Source organism: Octopus bimaculoides, chromosome 7, assembly GCF_046866305.1.
Source record: "Octopus bimaculoides isolate indiv1 chromosome 7, ASM4686630v1, whole genome shotgun sequence".
NCBI lineage: Eukaryota > Metazoa > Mollusca > Cephalopoda > Octopoda > Octopodidae > Octopus > Octopus bimaculoides.
In genome coordinates, this window is record NC_142934.1 from 73,608,617 (window position 1) to 73,633,273 (window position 24,657).

The 24,657-nt window shown below is 37.4% G+C and overlaps 1 protein-coding gene across 1 annotated transcript in view; it reads left to right on the forward strand.

Moving 5' to 3' along the window:
• Window positions 1–439: 439 nt before the first annotated feature.
• The window catches only part of LOC106880705 (uncharacterized), a 43,802-nt gene continuing 19,584 nt past the window's right edge, over window positions 440–24,657 (forward strand). The window contains exons 1-7 of the mRNA XM_014930778.3: window positions 440–683; window positions 5,613–5,743; window positions 9,698–9,876; window positions 12,370–12,685; window positions 14,253–14,598; window positions 17,487–18,111; window positions 23,536–23,615. Of these exons, the coding sequence (XP_014786264.1) occupies window positions 577–683; window positions 5,613–5,743; window positions 9,698–9,876; window positions 12,370–12,685; window positions 14,253–14,598; window positions 17,487–18,111; window positions 23,536–23,615 (1,784 nt within the window). The 5' untranslated portion in view covers window positions 440–576. The remainder of the gene's footprint in view (window positions 684–5,612; window positions 5,744–9,697; window positions 9,877–12,369; window positions 12,686–14,252; window positions 14,599–17,486; window positions 18,112–23,535; window positions 23,616–24,657) is intronic.

Sequence of the window (24,657 nt, forward strand, 5' to 3'; positions counted from 1 at the left end):
GTTTAACATAACTACCCGACTCTTATTGTTGCGAGTATTCGCACTAGGTTCTACATTTAGGGGATATAAAAATATTCTTTCCCTTGTCCCATCAGCTTTGCAGAGCATAAAGAAAAGAAAAGAACAAGGTCCCCTGTGCTTAGTAAGAAAATCCTTGCTCTTTAAATGTGAACAGCATATTTTCATGTCGATTATTTCTTTTAACATTTCAGATTGTTTTGTTTTTTTAAATTAAGTGGTATCTGGGTGTTGATTCAGATTGGGCCTATAAACAAGGTAGTCTATCTCGTTCATCGACAACTTAATATTTTCCCATACATTTGTATATCTAATTCATTATCCTAGTTCTTTTTCTTTCTTAAATAAAGTAACTTCTAAAAACCGATTACTAAAGTTTTGAAGATGTCTGGACTGTTCTGATTAGCTAAATGCTGATCACGTGCTACAGTGAGGCGGCCAACTCAAAGAGTGTTCATTGATCGTCCATTGCTTGTTGACACTTTTTTCCCGGACTTTTTTTGTTGTTGTTCTCTATTCTCACACAATTTTGGGGAAAAAAGTATTTTCTAGTCAAACATGCCAACTCAATCCAGGTATTTTGTTCCAGTCAAAAAGGGAGATTTCTCTTGGATTGGAGAAGGAATCCTTGTTGGTGATAGGCGCAGCAAAGAAAAACATTACAAGTAAATATCCTTTAACATACACACGTAATATTATATAAATAATTATACTTATTGACATATATATATATATATATATAAACAATCAAATGCATAAGCATCAGAACCTACTTAAATGTTTTTTTAATCTTACGATACATACATGGATAAACAATGACGTATATTAAAGTGTTATTAATGGTTGATACACGTGTTCATTAAAAAAACCCAACATATCAGAAGTCCACTTTTCGTTCGATCGAAATATCTAATTTTTACTTCACCAGCTCTCAATGGCATAATTAATATTCTTTTTCACTATTAGTATTATTAATCCAAGTGTCTGTGAAATATTAACCATTTTAACGCTTTAATACAATGAATGAGTGTTTAAATAGTTGTCTTCATCGAAACCGAAGCGCGAAATTCATCATCGATTGTTGCTGAAATGAGATTTTCTCGATTTTACAAAGTCAATAGCTTCACATTATAAACATGTTTTGTTTTTATGGAGCAAACCTATGTTCAAAGACAGAGTGGTTACAAAGATCTTTGTTTTCAAACATAGTATGTCTAGGACTAAATTATCTAATGTAGCCTCTTTTCAAAATAGTAGTGTTGGATGTGAGGGGGGATTTGACTGCCATGTCTTGAGAGTCGATCGAACAACCGCGTAGATGCTTCTTCACTGGTTTTGGTTCATTTGTGTATGATGATTTTCAGGACACATAACGATTAAAACTATTTGTTATAAATAACAGTGTAATGCTCATGACAGTACTAGTTCAGTCAAAATTGACATTTAATATTCTATCATTTTATTCTATTATATTATCTTATATTATTATAAGATTGTAAGCAAAATGTGAAAATCAGACAAGGTTGGAATTTCTTTGAGTAACATATTCTTCTATATACAATCATACACACACAATACACACTTTTTAATGTAGCTAGTCAGTGACAAGTACATTGTTCGTTAAAAATAAAATAACCCATAAACGAAAAATAACTTGGATGGAATTGTTACTTTTACGTAAATGCGACGCTTTTTCCTTCGAAAGTCCTAATATAGTAAACACTCAAAACACTTTTAATAGATGTAAAACGTTTGCACCAACTGGTCGTAACCTGGTGAGATTGATGTGTTCAATAAACGTATATTTCTGTATAAAACGTCACTGAGGTTAATTTTCATTCACTGTCAAAATATACAACCATACTTATTTAAGCCGAGAACTTTGTTATTCTATAGTAGTGTATGTGGTTTGATTTAAAACGAAATAGTTATTAGAAAATTGACATTTTCATCTTCAAAGGTAATATTGCTTTTGAGATGCGGAATATAGAACAGGATGGGAACAGCTGTTCTGTATAGTCGCTTGATCTGCTACAAAAGCAGCTACATTCCATCAAGTTACACCATAACGTTTTGAAAAAGTATATACATTGCACAGTATAGTTCTAAGTATATTAAAACACTGGATGGTCACGGTTGAAACGCCTTTAAACATAAATTTGCTCGTCCTGGAGCTAAACAACAGCAATCATCAATTCAAGTCAACTATAGAACCGCTATCCAGTTGCTCGCCCTCCTAGAAATAGCAGCGAAAAGTTCGCCCTCAAATCATATCCTACTATCTTTAAAAAAAGGCAAGGAGTCATTGGACATTGTAGTAATGCAGTTATACAAAAAGACTGGATTGTCACGGCTGGAATACCTTTGATCCTAGTGCTGCTTAGGAAGTGTGATCAGAGATAATACATGAATAATCAGCTTTCTTTTATCTTCGTACTCTACAGTATATTTTAAATATGTTGCTAATGTGACCGTTCATGAGTTCCATTCTTGTTCTTGAAGTGTGAATGAGAAGTTCTATCTGTGGAAATATAGGTCTGGAACAAAATTCAAGAACAGCTATCAATTTATGATAATGAAACTCAAAATATAACAGGATGATGCTAGCTAAATATTAATCGTTGTGAAACTGTGACTTGTTAGGAAGTATTTCACAGAATAGGTAATTCAATTAAGTTACTGTAGGTGAAATTAAAACTGCGAAGGTGGAACAATTCTGACTAATTATCAAGATAAATTTGATTTTCAACTTTAACACAAGGCTGTAGTGCATGATGTGGGGAGCCATTTTAATATTGGGCAAATTCCTAACTTGTGGGGGCACATCTGTACCAAAAAAAATAGTGAATCATTACTTTTACAAATTTAACTACATTCGGTAACTGTTTTGGTCTTAAGTTTTAATCCAGATTTTTTTTCATGAATCTTCACAACTTCTGTCAACAGGTGATGTGCAAGCAAGGGATTATCCACCCCTGCTGTCATCAATTAAATCGACTGCATTACTTGACTTGTACTTATTTTATCAACCTTAGAAAGATAAAGGGCAAAATAGCCATTGTTGGATTTGAACTCAAAATTTAAGGCATGTTCCACCAATTTTGCATGGGATTCTATGATCCACCAATTTTGCTAATCCACCGTGTGTTACAGTCATCTAGCAAACTTAGAACATTAAACTAGTATAACATTTGCTTGGCTAATCACAACATTTAGATTTCAAATTTTGTGGATTAGCAAACTTTACTGGCTCAAAGGAAGGGCATCTAGTTTTTGAGATGAAAATTTGGCAATATTACATAACAAGCATGTTCATACAAGAGATCACTAAATATTGAGGTCTAACATATACAGTGACCTTAAAAGCCTTAGATGTTTGTTGTTCATGTACAGAGAGGATATAGCATTGGAAGACTGTTCCTTTGTGTATTTGTGTTTTCCCCAAAAAATAGTGAGTTTGAAATCTCTTTACATGGAAATAGCACATGTCCTACATGAAGTGGCTAGCCTGGCATTATTAACTACTTTAATAATTATTTAGCTTGGCATTATTAACTGAATTAATAACATATTTTAGTTTTAGATAAATGTTTATAGATAAGCTTGGGTTATAACATAGTTCAGGAAAAAGTCCATCACATGTTACCTAAAAACTAGCAGCAATGTCATTCCTGACATGCATGCTATATGTTTGCCATTACAGGTCTAGATTGTGTATGGATGAAACGTGTATGCGCAAAGTGTGATCATTCTGCCTAATGCTTTGTCGTTATCTTACGTCTAGTAAACATATCACATCAGATTGCTTATCACAGTCTGTTACATCAAGCCAACAATTTGGTCTATCATAACAATACTAATTAATTACTACAGCAACTAATTCATAGATCACATCTTGAGCATATGACACAAGTCAATGACAAAGATTTTATGTACTAGTTACTCAATCTGTTATAAATAGCAGCCAAATCTTTCTAAAAATCACACCCTACTATCTCAAAAAGGGAAATGACATGTTTGAGACTTAGTCTTAAATAGATACTCCTAAAAAAAGAGTCAGTTTTGGTCATGGATCTAGTTGATCAGGACTAGCTGAATGTTTAACAGCATTGACACTGTCTCACTGGCACCCTCTCTTATCTCCCTCTACCTTTTCAACTACCACTAAAACACCTGCACTTCACCTGCCTCCTCATTCTTACTGTATCTTACAACCAATCACCCAGTCACTGCAATAAACCAGTTTATGTCAAACAAACAGCCTACAGAAAGATTTAGTCAGGCCCCAGGCTCCATTTTATAATATTATATTTATTGTATTATTAGTTTTAAATTATTCTGTAAATATATAACTTGCATCTGCTCAGAATCAGAGCTCAAACAGAATTTTCATTTAACACCAGTTCCAGCTTGTCAAATCGGGGAAGCTTTTGTTTTCTCACCCAATGAAAAAGAAGTTTATGAATTCATATACTAAAAGATATAACAATTTTCTTCTTCAATTTGTCTTTATACACCCATCCAAAAAGATGTTTTTTATTTCTTCTTTAAATTCATGCACTTTCATCCAAATGAATTCTAGTGATATAAACAATATTAAAAAATTTTATTGTTGAAACTGCAAGCTTCCTATTAAGCTTTGGTTTTCTCAAGAACTATATGCACAAATTTTAACAATTTCTGCTTCCATTCTCACTCTCATGACTATTACTCAACAGGATTCTATACATACTATATTAATGAGATTTCTATATGCGTCTCTGCACAAAAATTTTTGTAATGCCTCATATTCTTTCACTTATTGTTAATAATGTTTTATAATGTCTATTGGCTTCTTTACATATTTACTTTTACTTGCATTATGAATAAGATTTTTTACAAATCATTCTTCCTGTCTGACCTGCAAGATTTAATTTATGTATCAATGTAGCCTACAAGATCTAGTTCATGCTTCAATCTGGCCTGCAAAGCCAAACAAGTTCAATACCCTTGCAGTGCTCCTGCAAGCATCAAGAATTCACTTCCTATCCATATTTTCCCTATTGATGTTCATTCTGAACACCATCCACAACAATCTCACCATCAGGGTAATACCTACAAGAGTCAGAGGTTTGGAATGCTTTCTCATTTTTGCAATTAATTAATTAATTAATTAGGAAAGTTTGGTGTTCTTTTTTTAACTAATTAGTGAGGGAAGAGCAGTGTCTGTAGCCCTTTTTGTTCAGGGCCTCCATGATTTATAGAGTGAAGGGAGGAAATTATCTTCAAACTGGAAACCTGGCCAAATGCTTGCAACAGAGCAAACTCCATTAAAAACAGCCAAGGACTAGGTGCTGATGTTTAACACTTCTGAGACCAAGCTGCCTTAATCCACTTTGGTTCTATGATACAAACTTCATGTTTTGAAGTGATCTAAATTAAACCTTTCCATCAGACTTCCATGTTAATTTCTGTTTCAAGCACCAGCTTAATAACTACAAAGTTATTTTGATAAAACTCTTCACTATTTTCATAAAGGGAATATGTAGAAGGGGTAGATTATTATTCAACATCTTTTCAGTAAACCATAAAGTGAAACTTTGTTTTTGTTTTAGAGCTTTTCAATTAAATGGCGAAAATTATAAAATAGGCAACTATGTATATATTTCAAATGAAGATATTATTGATGGTGGTTTGGATTCATCTTTCATTGCTCAGATTAAAGACCTTTATTCCAAGATAAGAGGTAAGATAATAAGTTTTATTAAGCAGCTTGCATGTGTCTTATATTTTTGTTTTTAATGATTGTTATAATTTTCAATGCCTGTTATCTTAATCACTTGATTCATATGTTTCTATTTTTTAATCAAAATTTATTTTGTTTTTTATAAATCCAACCATAGGAGGTTCCAACCATAGGAGGTAAAAAATATTTTCCATGCTAAAATTTGAAAAAAGATGTTGCAAGTAATAGATATGAATTATTCTCTGCAACAGAAGGCTCAAAGCCAGTCCTTGTGGCGGTGTCATGTAAAAGCACCCATGCAGTGCCCATGTGGTGCCATTAAAAACACCCAAAACACTCTGTAAAGTGGTTGGTATTAGGAAGGGCATCCAGCTGTAGAAACTGTGCCAGATCAGACTGGAGTCTGGTACAGCTCCCCAACTTGCCAGCATGGACAACGGACGTTAAATGATGATGATGATAATGATGAACCAATAATCTTTAATCCAAATACTAGGCACAAGCGATGCTATGTAGTTTAGAAGTTTGATTTGCATCAGGGTAGTTCCATACCTTGGGCAAGTTTCTTCAACTATAGTCCCATGCCAACTAAAGCATTGTAAATGAATTCAATAGATGAAAATTGAAAAGAAACCAATTGTGTGTGTGTTCTTGTCTTTACATTCTTTAATCTTTTACTTGTTTCGATCATGAAACTGTGTCCATGCTGGGATGGCACCTTAAAGAACTTTGGTGGAATGAATTGACCCCAGTACTTAATTTTTATTTAAGTCTGCTACTTACTCTGTTAGTGTCTTTGCTGAACCACTAAGTTATGAGGATGTAAACACACCAACATCAGTTGCCAAGCTGTGGTTGGGGGAGACACACACATACATATATATACAATAGGTTTCTTTCAATTTCTGTCTGCCAAATCTACTCACAAGGCCTCAGTCCAAAGCTATAGTAGAAGACACTTGCCCTAGGTGCCACGCAGTGGGACTGAACCTGGAACCATGTGGTTGGGAAGCAAACTTCTTACCACACAACTGTACCATTGTGCACTAATTGTAAACAAATGTCACCATCTTACAAACAACATCCTTTCTTTGTAATCTTCCATGAAAACATGTCTGGATTAAGAGAAACAGAAGATTAGAAACAGGGAGAGCATCCAGTCACAGAAAATCTGCTTCAACAAATTTTATCTTACTCAGATCATCATCATCATCATCGTCATTTAACGTCTGTCTCCCATGTTGGCATGGGTTTGATGATTTAACAGGGGTTGACAAGCCAAAAGACTGCACCAGGCTCTGTCTGTTTTAGCATGGTTTTTACAGCTGGATGTCCTTCCTAACACCAAGGTAAAATGGACATTGATGATAAAGATGATAATGTTCATTTCTTAATCCACCAAAAGATGATAATGTTCATTTCTTAATCCACCATTAGCCAAAAGTTCTGTTTGGTTGAGTGAATACCTTTCTTTAAGTCATGTTGGATTTTACTGTTACACAAATAATAATCTACTCTAATGGTAAAAATGCATTAAAACAATGAATTCAGATGTGAATCAGTATAGCAGAAGTTATTGTTTAGTATCTTGAAATTGACATATGTAGCAAACCTATTGTGTGTGTGGGTATACATCTTTTATCTTACACCTGTTTCAGTCATCAGACTACAACCATGCTGACGCACCATCTTGAAGTATTTTAGTCAAGTGAATTGACCCCAGTACTTTTTTTTTAAAGCCTGGTACTTATTCTATTGGTCTCTTTTACTGAACCACTATGTTATGGGGATGTAAACACACCAACACCAGTTGTCAAACAATGGTGGGGGACAAACATAGACAGAAAGACACACACATACACACATATATGATGGGTTCCTTTCAGTTTCTTATTTCTTTATTGCCCACAAGGGGCTAAACACAGAGGGGACAAACAAGGACACTTGCCCATGGTGCAACACTGGGACTGAACCCTGTCAAATTGTCCAACCCGTGCCAGCATGGAATACAGACACTAACTGGTGGTGGTGGTGGTGGCGGCGGCGGTGCTGCTGTCGCTGTTGTCATCAGAACTTAGCAATAGGTTTTGCTTTCATCACTTCACCCCAATCTTTCTATTATTTGGAATACCCAATATTATGGTTAAAGTTCAATGCTGTCCTGTGTTGTCTGCGAGTTCATTTGCACTTGTTGCCTACTGAAGCAGAATGGTTAATAGATGCAGTTGGTGGACTACTTAAAGGTCCTGAGTTCAAATTTGTTATAGGCATTTCATTATATATTTAGGGCAGTACATTTTATTTAACAGGCTAGACATATGTTATTGTTATCTAGATCAACTCTGATTACATTTATAGCACGAGGTGGTTGGGAGGCAGTTGATTAAATGCTCAAGAGCTAACCAAAGGTGGAGCATCATAGATGTACAGATATAAGATACCCTAGTTGGAAATTCACTATTTGAGCTGTGTATCACAGTATCAAAATCACAATACCATTTGAATTAGCCACGAGTTTTGTTCAGTTGAATTAATACCTTTAAGTCATGTTGGATTTTAATGTTATACAGGTAGCAATCTACTCTAATGATAACAATGACTTAAAATACTGAATCCAGAAGTAAATCAGTATAGCAAAAATAGTTGTTAAGTAGCTTCACTATTTGGCTTGTGTTCCAGTTGTGGCAATTCTGTGTGTTTTGCCTTTTGTGTGTGAGTATTATGTCCCAACATTTGAGGTTGAAAACATATGGTCCAAATTTTTTTTTAAAGTACATTAGGAGTTTCAAACCATCATTGACCCTGTTCTTAAATCATTTGATCACTGCCTAATCTTGACCACCTACTGCATATCCACACTGCACACTGCAACTCTTCCTGAGCTTTATAGCATTTCAGGTCAGGTAACTGGTCAGACTGCCGCCAGTTTGAAACTAACTAACCCTGACAGCTAATAGAGCAGTTCATTTCACAGATTGAGCAACAATATAGGAGCTTCTTTGTTGATCTCTATAAAAACAGGTGTGAAGAAGTTACATGTGACCATTGCAAAAGATCTTATTAAGTAATCCTAGCTCTATGGAAGTGACACACACATGGAATGAATTAATTAGAATAGATTTTAAAAAGCTTAGGCCTTTCACATAATCATCATGCCTTGTGGTTCCTTCCAGCCTTTAATGTTCTGAGTTCAAATTTCACTGAGGGCAACTTTTCTTTTCATGTCTCAGGATTCAATAAAATGAAGTACCAGTCATATTCTGGAACTGCTGTAATGGACTAAACCCCTCTACTCAAATTTCTGGCCTTGTACTTCTGTATGAAATCATCATTACTATAGAATAGATCTTCTATAAACAATGTATTTTAAATGCCAGTCCAGCTATAAATAATGGCTCATTGCACATAGGGTTTAAAAAAAAAACCTTTCAAGAGAAAAAGAGGCAGAGAGCTTCCTGTGGATCTTGAACCATGCATTTGCTGCCATCCTGACAGTCATAATACACTTAAAGTTTATAGAAAACTTTTTTTAATATATTTCTCAAGACTTTTCTTGTTACCTTCTAAATGTAAACAAACTTGCTTTCATATATAAAGTATCTAATTTGGATGAATGAAAATGTGAAAAGTATTTTATTTCTCAATGCTTCTAACGGTATCTCATTAAATGTGCACAATCATTAGCATTTCGTCTGTCTGCACATTCTGAGTTCATATTCCCCTGCAATCAACTTTGCCTCTCATCCTTTCTCAATCAATAAAATAGATACCAGTTGAACACTTGGGTTGGTGTAATTACTAGCCCCTACCCCCAAAATTTCAGACCTTGTGCCTATAATAGAAAGTCTTATCATTATTATTATTATTAAGACTCCAAGCTGGCCAAACCATTATCGAGTCATACTTGCTTGCTAGTAACAGTTATTGTTTGTTTTTTGTTTTTTTCTATTTTAGGAGATTATGATATTGGTGATAATTATGCTGTTGTCAGATGGTTCTGGAGACAATCAGAAATTGGAGAATCTCTTCGCAAGAAATGTTGTCAGCAATCTGCTGCCAATGAAATATTCCTCAACAGTGCATCGTTCTTCGACACAGAAGTGGTTATCGAGACAATTGTTGGGAAATGCAAGGTAATACACAACTTTTTTCTAGCAGAAACTTTAGAGCATTGGAAAAAGTATCCTGCCGTATTTTTTCCAGTTCTTTACATTCCAAGTTCAAATCTCATCAACATTAATTTTACCTTTCACCCAGAAGGATGAAAGGCAATGTTGTCTTCTTTCATTCCCATCAAGATTTCTGGACTTGTACCTATCAAAAGCATCTGACAAAATGTCTTGTGGTTTATTTTGTTATGACACTTTATGTTCTGAGTTCAAATCCCTCTGAAACCAACTTTTATCTTTTGTCCCTCAGGAGTCAATAAAATAAAGTACCAGTCAAGTACCAGGATTGATTTAACCAAATCTTCCTCAAATCACTTCCTGCCATTTAAAAAGAAAGTGGGTGGAGGTATTTATACATTAAATAATGCAATCCTTGATATCCTTTGTCTGAAAAAAAAGTTGAAATGGTCATAACTCACATGCCTTTAATTATATGTTAGCAATATGTGTTATAACAAGGAAGGCGGCAGAATTGTTACCATGTTGGAATTCTAAGTTCAAATTCTGCTGTGGTTGACTTTGCCTTTCATCCTTCTGGAGTTAGATAAAAAAAAAAAAAGTACCACTTATCTCGTCACTTGAAATTGCTGGTCTTGTGCCAGAATTTGAAACCAATATGTGTTATAACCTTGAATATACCGTGGAGGATGCATAAGACTGTCAGTGACAGAGAATACTGGTGGACCTGGTCAGCTCTACACATGATACTGTCTCTAGAAACACTAACCTGTGATGACCCCAGTCACCTGAAGCCAGCAGCAAACGTGTTATAACAAGTCTTTATCAAATCTATAAAATGTATGTTATGTCAATGTTTTCAATAAATGCTAGTTTCTGTTTTTATTTCTTTTAAAATACTGTCATTTTTAGTGGCATGAGTATACCAGTATGTTAATGGAATCTGAAAGTTAAATGATGGTAGCGGTTGTGAAAAGCACTGGTGGCAGTGTCACGTAAAAACGCCTGTGTGGTGCCATGTAAAAGCACCCAACACACTGTAAAGTGGTTCACATTAAGAAGAGGGTCCAGCCGTAGACCCCCCCCCCCCCCAAAAAAAAAATTTCGGACCTTGTACCTAGAGTAGAAAAGAATATTCCTTCTAATTTCCTTCTCATGGAATTCTTAGCAACTTAAAGACAACTGACAGATTTTGAAACAACTACAACTGTGAATGTGGATGTAAAACAAAAAAAAAATTATTGAATAACAAACCAAAGTAATATTTGTTGCTAATCTGAATTCCCCCATCCTATACACTTTTCAAGTGTACAACTTCCTATTATCACATGCTTTTGTTATCTAGAATGTTGATACCACAATAAAAAGAACTTATTGCACTCTGTAAAGTATTTGATGAACAAACCGGTGAGTGTAGAATAGCAAGGCCTCTTTAGTCTCATTGAGGACATGAGAATGTCTCAAGTGTCATGTCATGATAAAATGCACCCAGTACTCTTTAGTGGTTGGTGTTAGGAAGGCATCAGGCTGTAGAAACATCATCGTCGTCATTTAACGTCTGTTTTCCATGCTGGCACGGGTTGGGTGGTTTGACTGCGGTCTGGGGAGCCAGCAGCTGCACCAGGCTCCAATCTGATCTTGCAATGTTTCTATAGCTGGATGCCCTTCCTAACGCCAACTACTCTGAGAGTGTAGTGGGTGTTTTTTACGTGCCACCGGCATGGGAGCCAGTCAGTGGGTACTGGCATTGGCCATGTTCGGTTTGTGCTTTTTACGTGCCACCAGCATGGGAGCCAGTCAGGGGACACTGGCATCTTCTAAAATTAGATTTTATGAACAAGACATGTTCTCTTATCTATGTCGGAAGCAGTTAATTCCAAATATGAAATGTTTCAGGTTATGACAGCCCATCCAACCCATACCAGCCTGGAAAAATGGTATAAAATGATAATAATAATCCTTTCTACTAAAAGCACAAGGCCTGAAATTTTGGAGGAGGGGAATTGTGGATTACATCAACCCTAGTATTTGTCAAAAGGTGGTTTGACACACACACACTCATATATATACAATGGGCTTCTTTCTGTTTCCACCTACCAAATCCTTTCACAAGGCTTTGGTTAGCCTGAGGTTATTGTAGAATACACTTGCTCAAAGTGCTATGCTGTGCAACTAAACCCGGAATCATGTGGTTGGGAAGCAAGCTTCTTACCACACAGCCATATCTGCACCTATACATGATCATAAAACTATAAGGTTTCTTTTACATTAGTTAATTACAATTTTCTTACTCTGTTTTCCAGCTATCATTTGGCCAACTACCTACATACCACAGAACAGTTCAATCATGGCTGACTTGGAGTAACACAATAACATAAACCTGAAGTTTATAACTGTGTTTCTTTGATATAATGGAATTCCATATTGCCACTATGACCTCTTCTAAATTCTATTTTCAACTTTGCTTTTCATGTACATAATTGTTTCCATTTTCTTCAGGTTCAGTTTTGCTCCATGAGTGGTATAAAGAAGAATAAAAATGGGATTCCAGATCATTCATATGTGGTTGCACGGTCTTGTGATGGACGCAATATCAAGGAACTACCATCATCATTTTCCAACAACAAAAAATTTCCAGTATCTGATGATTGTTCGGATTCAGAATCAGATTCTGGTTCTGAAACTCCCACAGAAGATTCAAATTCTGTTAGAAAATCTTCGCACCATGGCAGGAATTTAAGATCACCTAAGATGCTGCAGTCACCTGTGGTTCCACTCCAGGGAAGCATTTTTAAGGAGAAGAAATCAAAAAGCAGTTAGTCTCATATTTGTTTTTGTCTCTTTTAGATTAAACAAGGGAAGGAGGTGTTGTCAGTTGAATCAACCTTCACATATTACTGGTATACTTACATCAGCCTCAAACAGAGAAGAAAAGTCATACTCAGTATTTAATTTACAACAGAAAGAGTGAAATAAAATGTACTAAAATATTTAGTTAGAGCCTCTACATGCTCATCTGATCTGCTAGAAATAACTGCTAAATTTCCCTTAACCATTTAGCATTTAAATCAGCCATACCCTGCCCAAATATTCTACCTATTTTATGTTCAGACCAGACAGATCTGGCTTCTCACGTGTACTGTACAATGTTATTCTAAATATAAACAATCACATCATTAATGTCTTGAAGCTACAAGATAATGAGTGATAGATTTAAAACAAAGTGAATAAATAAGCATTACATTTGTCTAAATAATCTGAATGCTAAAGGGTTAAATTAAACCTTGCTATCTTATAAAAATGGAAAGAGACAGTTGACACTGTCGTGCCTGGAATACTTTTCATCTGGCTTAACCTAAGGCCAAGCAACAATAATAATTCATTATTCTGTTTCATTATTGTTATTGTTATTCAACTTTGTTTTGTGTCCAAACCCTATTGAAGTCGGTATGCCTTGGGTTACGATGAAATAAGTATGAAGTACAAAACTCTAATCTTCTTCGATGTAGGAACCTCTGACTTCACTGCACTTTTTGTAGTGTTCCATCCCCTAAGTAAAGGTATTCAAGACCGTTGTAATAACCCTCTTTGTCTTCAAAACAGCTGCTCGGTGAGCAACCAAAAGTCACCGAGAGTCAAGTCTGGACTATAGGGAGGGTGACAGACAGATTTGATGCCCATTTCTGGCAAGTAGTTGGTAACCAGGATGCTTGTCATTGAGCACTGAGGGAACAAATTTTGTGCATGTTCAGATCTTCATGAATAATCCTGTGTACAGTTGCCTTGTCCCACAACAGTTTTCATTCAGAAAATTGTGAATTTTCTCAATCAGCTCTTAATATTCTGATGTCCCTTTCCCTCCTACATCATTCATCATTTCTCACTTCCTCTCTACCATCCTTGAACCTCTTGTACCTGCAGAAAGATTAATCCATAAGCAGTTGGGAGCATTTCATAAGTTTTTATAGCATTTTTGCTTAGTTCAACACAAAATTTTATTGCATAGCAAGCTTCCAAATGTCCTACCTGCATTTTGCAAATGAGTTAGCTGTGACAACCACTGTTTAGCAGCATGTGTTCAAAGTGCTGTTACAACCATCTCCTTCGATCAGGTTAGCTTATTAGATGTATAATAAGGATATACTGAAATTACAATAATCTAAGACAATTATAACTGCCTCTCCTAAAAAGTCTCAAAACTTCTGGAACTCACATCATATATTGATAGATAGATAGATAGATAGATAGATACTCACATGCATACATAGACACGTAGGTTGGTAGATGGATAGACAGAAAGGCAAACAGACATTAATTGATTGATTTAATTAATTAGTTACTATTTTCTTTATTTCTGATTTGTTTTATTTAATCATTTGCAGAACTGCAAAGCAATTCAACAACATCAAGAAAATTTAAATGTTCCCAAGTAGTTGACATGCTGGATGATGATTCTGACAGCAGTTCTGATATGTCAGACATGAGTGAGAGTTCAGAAGCTTCCAGAGAAAATGGCCGTCAATTAAACGGTCAGTCAAAATCCAATACAAAATTGAATACAAATCTAGATACTCCTCCAGCTGACACAAGAAATAAAACTCCCAAGAATGATTCGTCAGCAATTAAGAACCATCATGCAGAAAAAACTCCTAAAGTAAGAAGTGTACGTCGAGGGCTGGTCGAAGAATTTGAAACAGTCAAGAGGAATCAATTTAGTCTCACTCTAAGGTTAGTTCATTTATCTTTTACCAAATATTACAGGTCTTTTAGAATTCCTCCTGGCTAACTGAGCTGGTATACTACCAGTCGACTAAATTAGGTGATTATTTATATTCCATCATTGAAACTCCACCACGTTCAAGACCAAGACATGTTATTAACTTTCGCTGGTTCCATTCAGTTAGTTGTAAATAGGCACCATGAATAAGTTCAAGCTTGACTCAGGAATCAGCAGCAGTACAAAATAATAATATTAACTTTTTAGCATTCAGAGTCTTCTGAGGTTGTTGCCAGTGCTGCTGGACTGGCTCCTGTGCAGGTGCCATGTAAAAAACACCATTTTGAGTGTGGCCGTTGCCAGTACCACGTGACTGGCCCTTGTACCGGTGGCATGTAAAAGCACCCACTACACTCTCAGAGTGGTTGGCATTAGGAAGGGCATCCAGCTGTAGAAACTCTACCAGATCAGATTGGAGCCTGGTGCAGCCATCGAGTTCACCAGTCCTCAGTCAAGTCGTCCAACCCATGCTAGCATGGAAAGCGGGCATTGAACGATTTTGGATTAATTATGCATTGTGCTCTTGAGCAGGACACTTTATTTCACATTGCTCCAGTCCACTCAGCTGGCAAAAATGAGTAGTACCTGTAATATGAAGAGCCAGCCTTGTCACATTCTGTGTCACTCTGAATCTCTCTGAGAGCTACACTAAGGGTACACATGTCTGTGGAATGCTCAGCCACTTGCATTTTAATCTCATGAGCAGGCTGTTTCATTGATCGGATCAACTGGAACCCTCATGATTATAACCAACAGAGTACAAGTATAGGGTAGATGGCAGGGGCCAGTTTGGATATAATACAGGTAACATATTTTAGCCAGTTTGAGTGCTAAATTGTAAAGTCCTTTGTTAGCCAAGTTCAAATTCTTCCATGAGTGGAGCTTGATTTTGCTAGACTGACTTGTCCTATGGGCTATGGTTCTCAGTTCAGTGGAGAATGTTGGTGGGTAGTTTGCATTAAGTAAACTAGAACTGATGTGAGCTTCTACTTTTCCTGGATTGAATAGTAAATGTTACTATTCTGTCTTAAATTTCCTTGTGTTGGTCTCTCTTTGTGTTTCTACACTAGTTCACACACTTATCTTTTGCCCAATTTTATCTGATGTTTAGAAGATAACCAAAAGTGTTTATTGTAATACAAGCACTAGAAAGGTACTCTTCCTAAGTTTGATGCCTTCAGCATACATATACATACATGCATACACACAAAATATGGCTGTGTGGTTAAGAAGTTAACTTTGCAACTATGTGGTCTCAAGTTTAGTCCCACTGCATAGCAGCTTGAGCAAATGCATTCTACAGTGGCCCTGAGTCAACCAAAAGTCTTGTGAGTGAATTTGATTGATAAAAACTGAAAGTAAGCCTGTTGTGTATGTATGTGTGTTGGGATGGAGGGGTGCGGTTCATGTCTTCTTGACTTGTCATTATGCACTAATTGTAAATAGGCATCACTGTCATGTAAGTGAAGCTCTTTGTTTTCAATCTCCCTTGTAAACATATCCAAACTAGGGGTAATGTTACCTTGCTTACAAACAGTTATGAGTTGATGAAGGAAGAGCATTTGGCTATAAAAGTATGCTTCAATGAATCTCATCTGACCTACACACAAGCATGGAAAAGTGGATATTAAAATGATGGTGAAAACTATGATGATATGCAACGAAAATGTGGCATGACTATTAGTGTGCTGCTCAGAGACAATTGAAGGCTTCATCTTCCTTTCATGTCATGGTCAAATAAAGCTGTAAACATGATGATCTTAGCTCTGTGAGTTGATTTGGTAGATGGAAACTGAAAGAAGCCTGCCATGTTTATATATGTATGTTGTGTTATTGTTCCCTTGCCTTGACATCACATGATTGTTGTAAACAAGTGTCACCATCATTCAAGCAGTGTCTTTTGTTTCTAAACTTTCATTACCGCCTGACTGGCACCCGTAGGATTTTCGAGCGAGATCGTTGCCAGTGCCCCTGGACTGGCTTGTGCAGGTGGCACATAAAAGACACCATTTCGAGCGTGGCCGTTGCCAGTATCGCCTGACTGGCCTTCGTGCAGGTGACACGTAAAAGCACCCACTACACTCTCTGAGTGGTTGGCGTTAGGAAGGGCATCCAGCTGTAGAAACTCTGCCAAATTTAGATTGGAGCCTGGTGTTGCCATCCGGTTTCACCAGTCCTCAGTCAAGTCGTCCAACCCATGCTAGCATGGAAAGCGGACGTTAAACGATGATGTCTGTTTATGAGGAAATATTACCTTACTCGGAAACAGGTAAGGATCAGTGGCAGGAAGGGCATCCAGCATGGAAAAGTAGGCATTAAAATGGTGATGATATATGTCATTAGTCAACCTAAGGTTTTAGTAGAAAACACATACTCAAAGTAACATGACGTGGGACTGAACCCAAAAACATGGTTGTAAGATCAACTTCTAAACCACAAAGCCATGCCTGCATCCAATATTCAATTACTTTTTCAACATCAACTAACCACTTCTCTAAATATTTGTTTTCCTCTGCCTCAACGCTTCTTCTCATATGTTTATATATTCTGTGTCTTTGTTCTCTTGCCTTCTCTTGTTTTCTCTCACTTTAGTTTCATATTTTGTGGGGGTTTTTCCCCCCATAACAACCTTATCTGATTTTGTTTCATCTGTATTTGACTAAATTCCAAACCTTTTAAGGTATGATATCATTATATAATTTGATGCTGCTGATCTTATATTTTTGACATATATTTCCACAATTAACATTTTTCATCATCATCATCATCATCATCATTGTTGTCATCTTCATCACCATTATAATTAACATCTTTTATGTACTCTAAATTTTTTGTGTAGGAGGAAGGTAGCATCTGTTGATCTTGTGAATCTTTTGGATGAAGCAAGTTCTGAAGAAGATAGTTTGGATTCAGATAGTATGTCCAGTGTTAAATCAAAAGATTCAAGGCTGTCTGCAAAAGTTGCTCCTGATGAGAAAAGGAAACTTAGAGGAACTGATAAAAACAACAATACTCCATTAAAGGTCAAAGTTGAAACCAAAACAAAGAACAACAGTGTGTCAAAGAGTAAGATAAAATCTGAAGAATTTAACAAGAAATCAGTGACTGTCAAACATGAGACTCCATTGAAGTTACAACTTGATGACAGTACATTGCGCAAGTCTAGTCGCAAAAGAAAGTTGGTCTCAAGATACAATGGTGAGAATGAGGAGAAGAAAGCAGACAGTCTTCGAGTGAAACAAAATTTGTCCTCAAAGAAATCAAGTCAGAAAGAGAAAGTGTCCAAAAAGTCAGAATCATCTGATTTGTCTTCTGATGAATACAGCCCTTCCAGTGATTCTGAAAATGATGACACTTTTGATGATGATGATGACTTTGTGATAAGCAAAAGGACCCCACGATCTTCTGTAAAGAAAAAAATTTTGAGTGAACGAAAAACTTCCAAGTCTTCGAAAAGTAACAAGGTAAAGTATTTTATGTACTGGATTTTTTTTGGTATTTTACCTTATCTTCAATACAATATATTGTTATTTTGCTTTAAAACAGAGACAAAACATTTGATTTAGGTCAGGAGGACTGAGTTCTTGGTTTTGCGTTACCAAAACATCAATTAGAAATTTGCGAAATCAGGATAGCACCTGTGCCCAGCGTCGCCTTTCTGGCACTTGTGCCCGTGACATGTGTAAGGATTTTCGAGCGAGATCGTTGCCAGTGCCCCTGGACTGGCTCTTGTGTGGGTGGCACATAAAATACGAGCGTGGCCATTGCCAGTACCGCCTAACTGGCCTTCGTGTGGGTGACACGTAAAAGCACCCACTACACTCTCTGAGTGGTTGGCGTTAGGAAGGGCATCCAGCTGTAGAAACTCTGCCAAATCAGATTGGAGCCTGGTGTAGCCATCTGGTTTCACCAGTCTTCAATCAAATCGTCCAACCCATGCTAGCATGGAAAGCGGATGTTAAACGATGATGATGATGAAACTGGGTAGGGAAAATGGAAAAGAGTAAATCTTCGATTAAAACTTCCATTCCTTGTTTAGATTTTATTTCATGTCCTGAGAATCTCTTCCTTGTTCCCACCACCACCATCATCATCATTCTCATTTTATGTTGTTTTTTTTCATGCTTGTATGGCTTGGGTGGATCTTCTGCACAATGTTTTATCACTAGATGCAATCATCATCTCCTTTGGGAATTTCACTATTCTGCATATTTCATCTTTTTATAGCTCCATTACCTTAATTTGTAGTTTTTATCTCCCCATTACTCATCATCATCATCATCATTGTTTAACATCTGCTTTCCATGCTGGCATGGGTTGGACGGTTTGACTGAGGACTGGCAAGCCAGATGGCTATCTCTCATAATTCGTATTTCATATCCCCTCTCCCTATACCTCATCATATTCTCAATTTTCATTACTTGTTATTTTATGTCTACATTACCTCCTCAAGTCTTGTCATCATTATCCTCCCCAAACTCTGCTCCAACATACTTTCATCTGACCCATGCAAGCATGGGTCAGACAAGAATATGCTGGAGCAGAACTTTCTATGGCAGGATGCTTTTCCCTCATTTATTTGGAAGTGGAGTAATAATCTTCCAGTCTGATTAACAGCAAACAACCAGAGGGATTCCTGGCTTGTCTTCAGATTAGTGACTTTGTCCAAATTTTTGCAACACTGTGGACTCTACTATAAGCACCATAGACAAAGGGACTGTATTAAAGCAAGTGTTAGATGAAGTCTACCTCCTGCGAACATCCTGTAGGCTTTATCATCATCATCATCATCATCATCGTTTAACGTCCGCTTTCCATGCTAGCATGGGTTGGACGATTTGACTGAGGACTGGTGAAACCGGATGGCAACACCAGGCTCCAATCTAATTTGGCAGAGTTTCTACAGCTGGTATTTTCCCATTTCACTTCCAAACTAATTGATGCTTAAAATAATGGTACCCAGAGAGTGATTGCCAGCAAATGCTTCTTCCGCTAAAACCAGCCTAATCCCCACTTGCCAATATTAGTGCCTTCTCCCATTATTAATTAGAAGAAAGTTTACTTCCATATAATTTTGTTTTTTCACCTGTGTTAAGCAAGTTCAAAGTTACCGTAATTTTATCGAACACGGCAGTTTGTTCGCTCCATTTTCGATCGTCACCATTTCCCTTTTCTGTCATAGAAGCCTTAATTTTTAACCTCTGTTGGCTTTATGGCTGCCAGTTCGAAGTCTTGTTCGTATGGGGGGGGGGGGGGTCTATTTTTCGGTTGTTTACCCTGAGGAAACAATACTGTGGATGAGAATAATTTAAATTTAGCATTACGTTTATCACTATAAATTTTACATTATAACAGAAGAGACAAGTCTACAGTTTTGTTTCGGTTTCTAGCCACTTCATTAGTGACCTGTGAAATAAAATGATTTGAAACACAAACCTGGTCCAACAGTGAGGCTCCACCTTGGGAGTTCAGGGGTTTTAGAGAGTATGAAGTTATCTCTTAGTCATCACTACCCCAAAGTTTGCTATGGCTCTGAATGGTAGAACCTTTCAAGGACGGCAGTTACGAGTCATATAGCAGAAAACGGCCTTGTTGCTAAGGCATACAGGACTCAGAAGACGACTGGCCCTTAGAACATGTGTTACACAGGCCCACAGGTATATGAACATGCTTTATCATGTGAACCAGTCTCTCTGCTTGTGGGTTAAATAGACACTGTGTCTCAAGGGTAAGCTTGAGAGAACTGTAAATAACCTGGCAGAATGCTACAAAAATCTACGAGGGATGCTTAAAAGTTCCTGGCTCATTTTAAGCATTGAATGACAATATGAGACTTTGAGAGGTAGTTGCTCCATCATCATCATCATCATCGTTTAACGTCCGCTTTCCATGCTAGCATGGGTTGGACGATTTGACTGAGGACTGGTGAAACCGGATGGCAACACCAGGCTCCAGTCTGATTTGGCAGAGTTTCTACAGCTGGATGCCCTTCCTAACGCCAACCACTCAGAGAGTGTAGTGGGTGCTTTTACGTGTCACCCGCACGAAAACGGCCACGCTCGAAATGGTGTCTTTTATGTGCCACCCGCACAAGCCAGTCCAGGGGCACTGGCAACGATCTCGCTCGAAAATCCTACAGGAGCCAGTCAGGCGGTACTGGCAACGGCCACGCTCAAAATGGTGCATCTCATGTGCCACCCGCACAAGAACCAGTCCAGGGGCACTGGCAACGATCTTACTTGGCTTGCCGGGTCTTCTCACGCACAGCCCATTTCCAAAGGTCTCGGTCCGTAGTCATCGCCTCGGTGAGGCCCAATGTACGAAGGTCTTGCCTCACCACCTCAGCCCAGGTCTTCCTGGGCCTACCTCTTCCACGGGTTCCCTCAACTGTTAGGGTGTGGCACTTTTTCACGCAGCTATCCTCCTCCATTCTCACCACATGTCCATACCAGCGCAATCGTCTCTCTTGCACGCCACAACTGATGCTTCTAATGTTCAGCTTTTCTCTCAAGATACTTACACTCTGACGGGTATTCACATTGACATTACACATCCAACGGAGCATACTGGCTTCATTCCTTGCGAGCTTACGTATGTCCTCAGCAGTTACAGCCCATGTTTCACTGCCATGTAGCATGGTTGTTCGTACGCATGCGTCATACAGTCTGCCTTTTACTCTGAGTGAGAGTCCCTTTGTCGCCAGCAGGGGTAAGAGCTCTCTAAACTTTGCCCAGGCTATTCTTATTCTAGCAGCTACACTTTCAGCGCACCCACCCCCACTACTAACTTGGTCGCCCAGATAGCGGAAGCTATCGACTACCTCTAGTTTTTCACCCTGGAATGAGATAGAAGTTGTTTCCTGTTTGTTTGCAGTCTTTATTGCACCTGAACATCTGCCACAAACAAAAACTAACTTGCTAGTTAACCTGCCTTTGATGTTGCTGCACCTCTTATGTGTCCATAGCTTGCACCGGGTACATCTTATAGAGTTACTACCTACTCCTTTTCTACATACTGAGCAGGGCCATCTACCTGAAGGGGTTTGTGTTTTATCTACCTTCCTACTTATTAGGATTTTGGTTTTAGCTAGGTTGACTCTAAGGCCCTTCAGTTCTAGACCTTGCTTCCACACCTGAAACTTCTCCTCTAGTTCTGATAGTGACTCCGCAATTAGGGCAAGGTCATCAGCATAGAGGAGCTCCCAGGGGCAACCTGTCTTGAACTCCTCTGTGATTGCCTGGAGGACTATGGTAAATAATAGGGGGCTGAGGACGGAACCTTGGTGGACCCCTACCTCTACCCGGAATTCATTGCTGTACTCATTTCCAACCCTCACCTTACTGGCCGCATCTCTGTACATGGCTCGCACAGCTCTCACTAGCCATTCTTCTATCCCAAGTTTCCTCATTGACCACCAGATAAGGGATCGGGGGACCCTGTCAAAGGCTTTCTCCATGTCAACGAAAGCCAGGTACAGAGGTTTATCCTTGGCTAGGTATTTCTCTTGCAACTGTCTCACTAGAAATAAGGCATCAGTAGTGCTTTTACCTGGCACGAACCCAAACTGCATCTCATCTAAATTGATTCGCTCCCTAATTAGTTGGGCTATGACCCTCTCTGTAACTTTCATAACCTGATCTAACAGCTTGATAATAAAATTTGGGATTTGCAGAGGATTAAAGTTGGTAACAAAAACAGGACAGTGGAGATATACAACAAACCAAACGAAAACAAACATAGAGTGCCGTTAGGCCAGACAAGGTAAAAGTAGTGGACGCTGGAGAAATATTGTCTTTGACAAGAGGAAAGATAGAAGAGGAGACAGATAAGAATACATGTGGTCTGTATGAAAAACTGACGGAAAAGAAAGATGATCACGTGAGGAAAAGAAAAATGGACGATGGTCATGTGTGAGCAACAAGAGAGAGTAAAGGAGAAAGAGGGTGAGAGAGAGAGCGAGAGAGATAGAAAATGGTGAAGGCGAGAAAAAAAAATTAGAGAAAGGATGAGAGAGAACAGTACAGTGTAGAGTCGCATCAAAATTATTAAGATAAACTTTCTTGGAAATGGATGCGTGGCTTTCAATCATATAATAATATAAATAAAATATACATATATGCGTATATACATACATATATGTGCATACATACATATATATGCATATATAGGTACACCACGTCACAAAAATCATCTCTATTAAAAAATTTACTGTTTGCCCATTCATAACATTTTATAAATTCTTGTTTAAGAGTTCAGATTACACAGTCAATAGAGCGACAAACAAGATGCATTGCGATATTTAGTTATAATTGTTTTCAGTTTTAACTTTGCTGTACCTTTCATCATATCCTACTGTTCTTGTCCTCCAAATTTCTGGCCTTGTAGCTATGTTAGAAATTCTTATTGTTTTCATGATGATGATCGAGGCATTGACAGAAGAATCAGTAAAGTATTGGACAAAATGCTTTGCTGTATTTTATTACATTTCTTTACATTCTGAGTTCAAATCTTGCTGCTGTCGTTTGTTTGCTTTCAACATTTCACAGTTGATATAATAAGTACCAGTTAAATATTTAGTCCTCTTTTGAAATAAATGACTATCCCTCCCTCTTCTCCAAAAAATCTGGTCTTGTCTCTATCTTAGGAATAAGTTTTTCAACTCTCTTATATGCATGAGTATCTGTCATATGGTAGAAGTTTTGCATTCATCCCTTATATACATCTAACTTCCTTCACCCCATGTTTATTTCATATCCACTTCATTCACCTCTCACCATTCTCCCTAGCTCTCTGTATCCACTCACTCCTAAGTGGCAGGCAATGTTACAATGTTACCCAGAAAAAGTGACATCTTGGTTAATTTTAAATGAAGCTTCTTTTGTTTACAGAAAATAAGAACTCCCGGTGTCCCAGAACGAGTGAAACCAATGTCTAAATCTGGTGATGTATTTGAAGTAGCTCGAGGCAGGTATGTCTACTAGCATTAGTTTTTGATAGATTTTATTGTTAGACAATTCTTTTTCCTGACAATACTTGACTTCATTTCATACTGATATTGGACAATTTGGTAAACTGTTTATTCTCTGTGTTTTTTTTTTTTTTTTTTGTTTTTTGTTTTTTAATGAATATCTCTAATGGTTTACTCTTCTTTCTTCAGTAAGATTTACATATATATTCTGAAAATTGAAATCACAAACTTTTACTCCATGCAAGGTCCCACAATTTTTATTCACTATACATATAGACTAGGAGCATCTAAGGGTATATTTAGACTCAATATCATGTGTGATAGCCATATTAGGCCACACTTAACATTATATCACCTTTCAAGCCACCATCAGACCTATAACTTAATTTTTTTTTTCTTTTACATATATCAGACTACAGCATCTAAGAAAATACTTTGTAGTTTTGTTTTCAGTTCTTTACATTCTGAGTTCAAATTCCACTAAGGTCATCTTTGCTTTCCATCCTTGTGAGTTCAATAAAATACTGTGTCAGTTCTCAGAAACAGATTAGAAGAATTGTTTGAGCATTGAACAAAATGCCTTATGGTATTTCTTCTGGGTGTCTGGGCAGATTTGGTGAACTTGTCTGCATCTAATCCTAACAGGATAGTGTCTTGCAAAAGATATCCAAAGGAAGCCATGGGAAAACCCCCTTTATATCCTCCCATGAAAATTTCATGAAAAGCACAATATGATTATCATAGCAGTCATCAGAAATTATTCATCAACCTGATGATGTAAGGAACAAAGTACTGCATTATCTAATGTGCCTTTTTAAGATAGTAACTGAGATTTGCTTGCTATTTCTAGCTGGTTGAGCAACATCGTAGAAGCTTTATCTTTTACTGGTCATTATTGTTTTGCTCCAGATTAGCTCAGATCCAAGAAATCGATGATCACATACATTCTAACTGTGGCCACTCCATCTAGTTCAGACACAATGTATCTAGGACAGTATTATTCAACGTATTTTTTAAAGACGCTTGAGAAAAATGTTGTTGC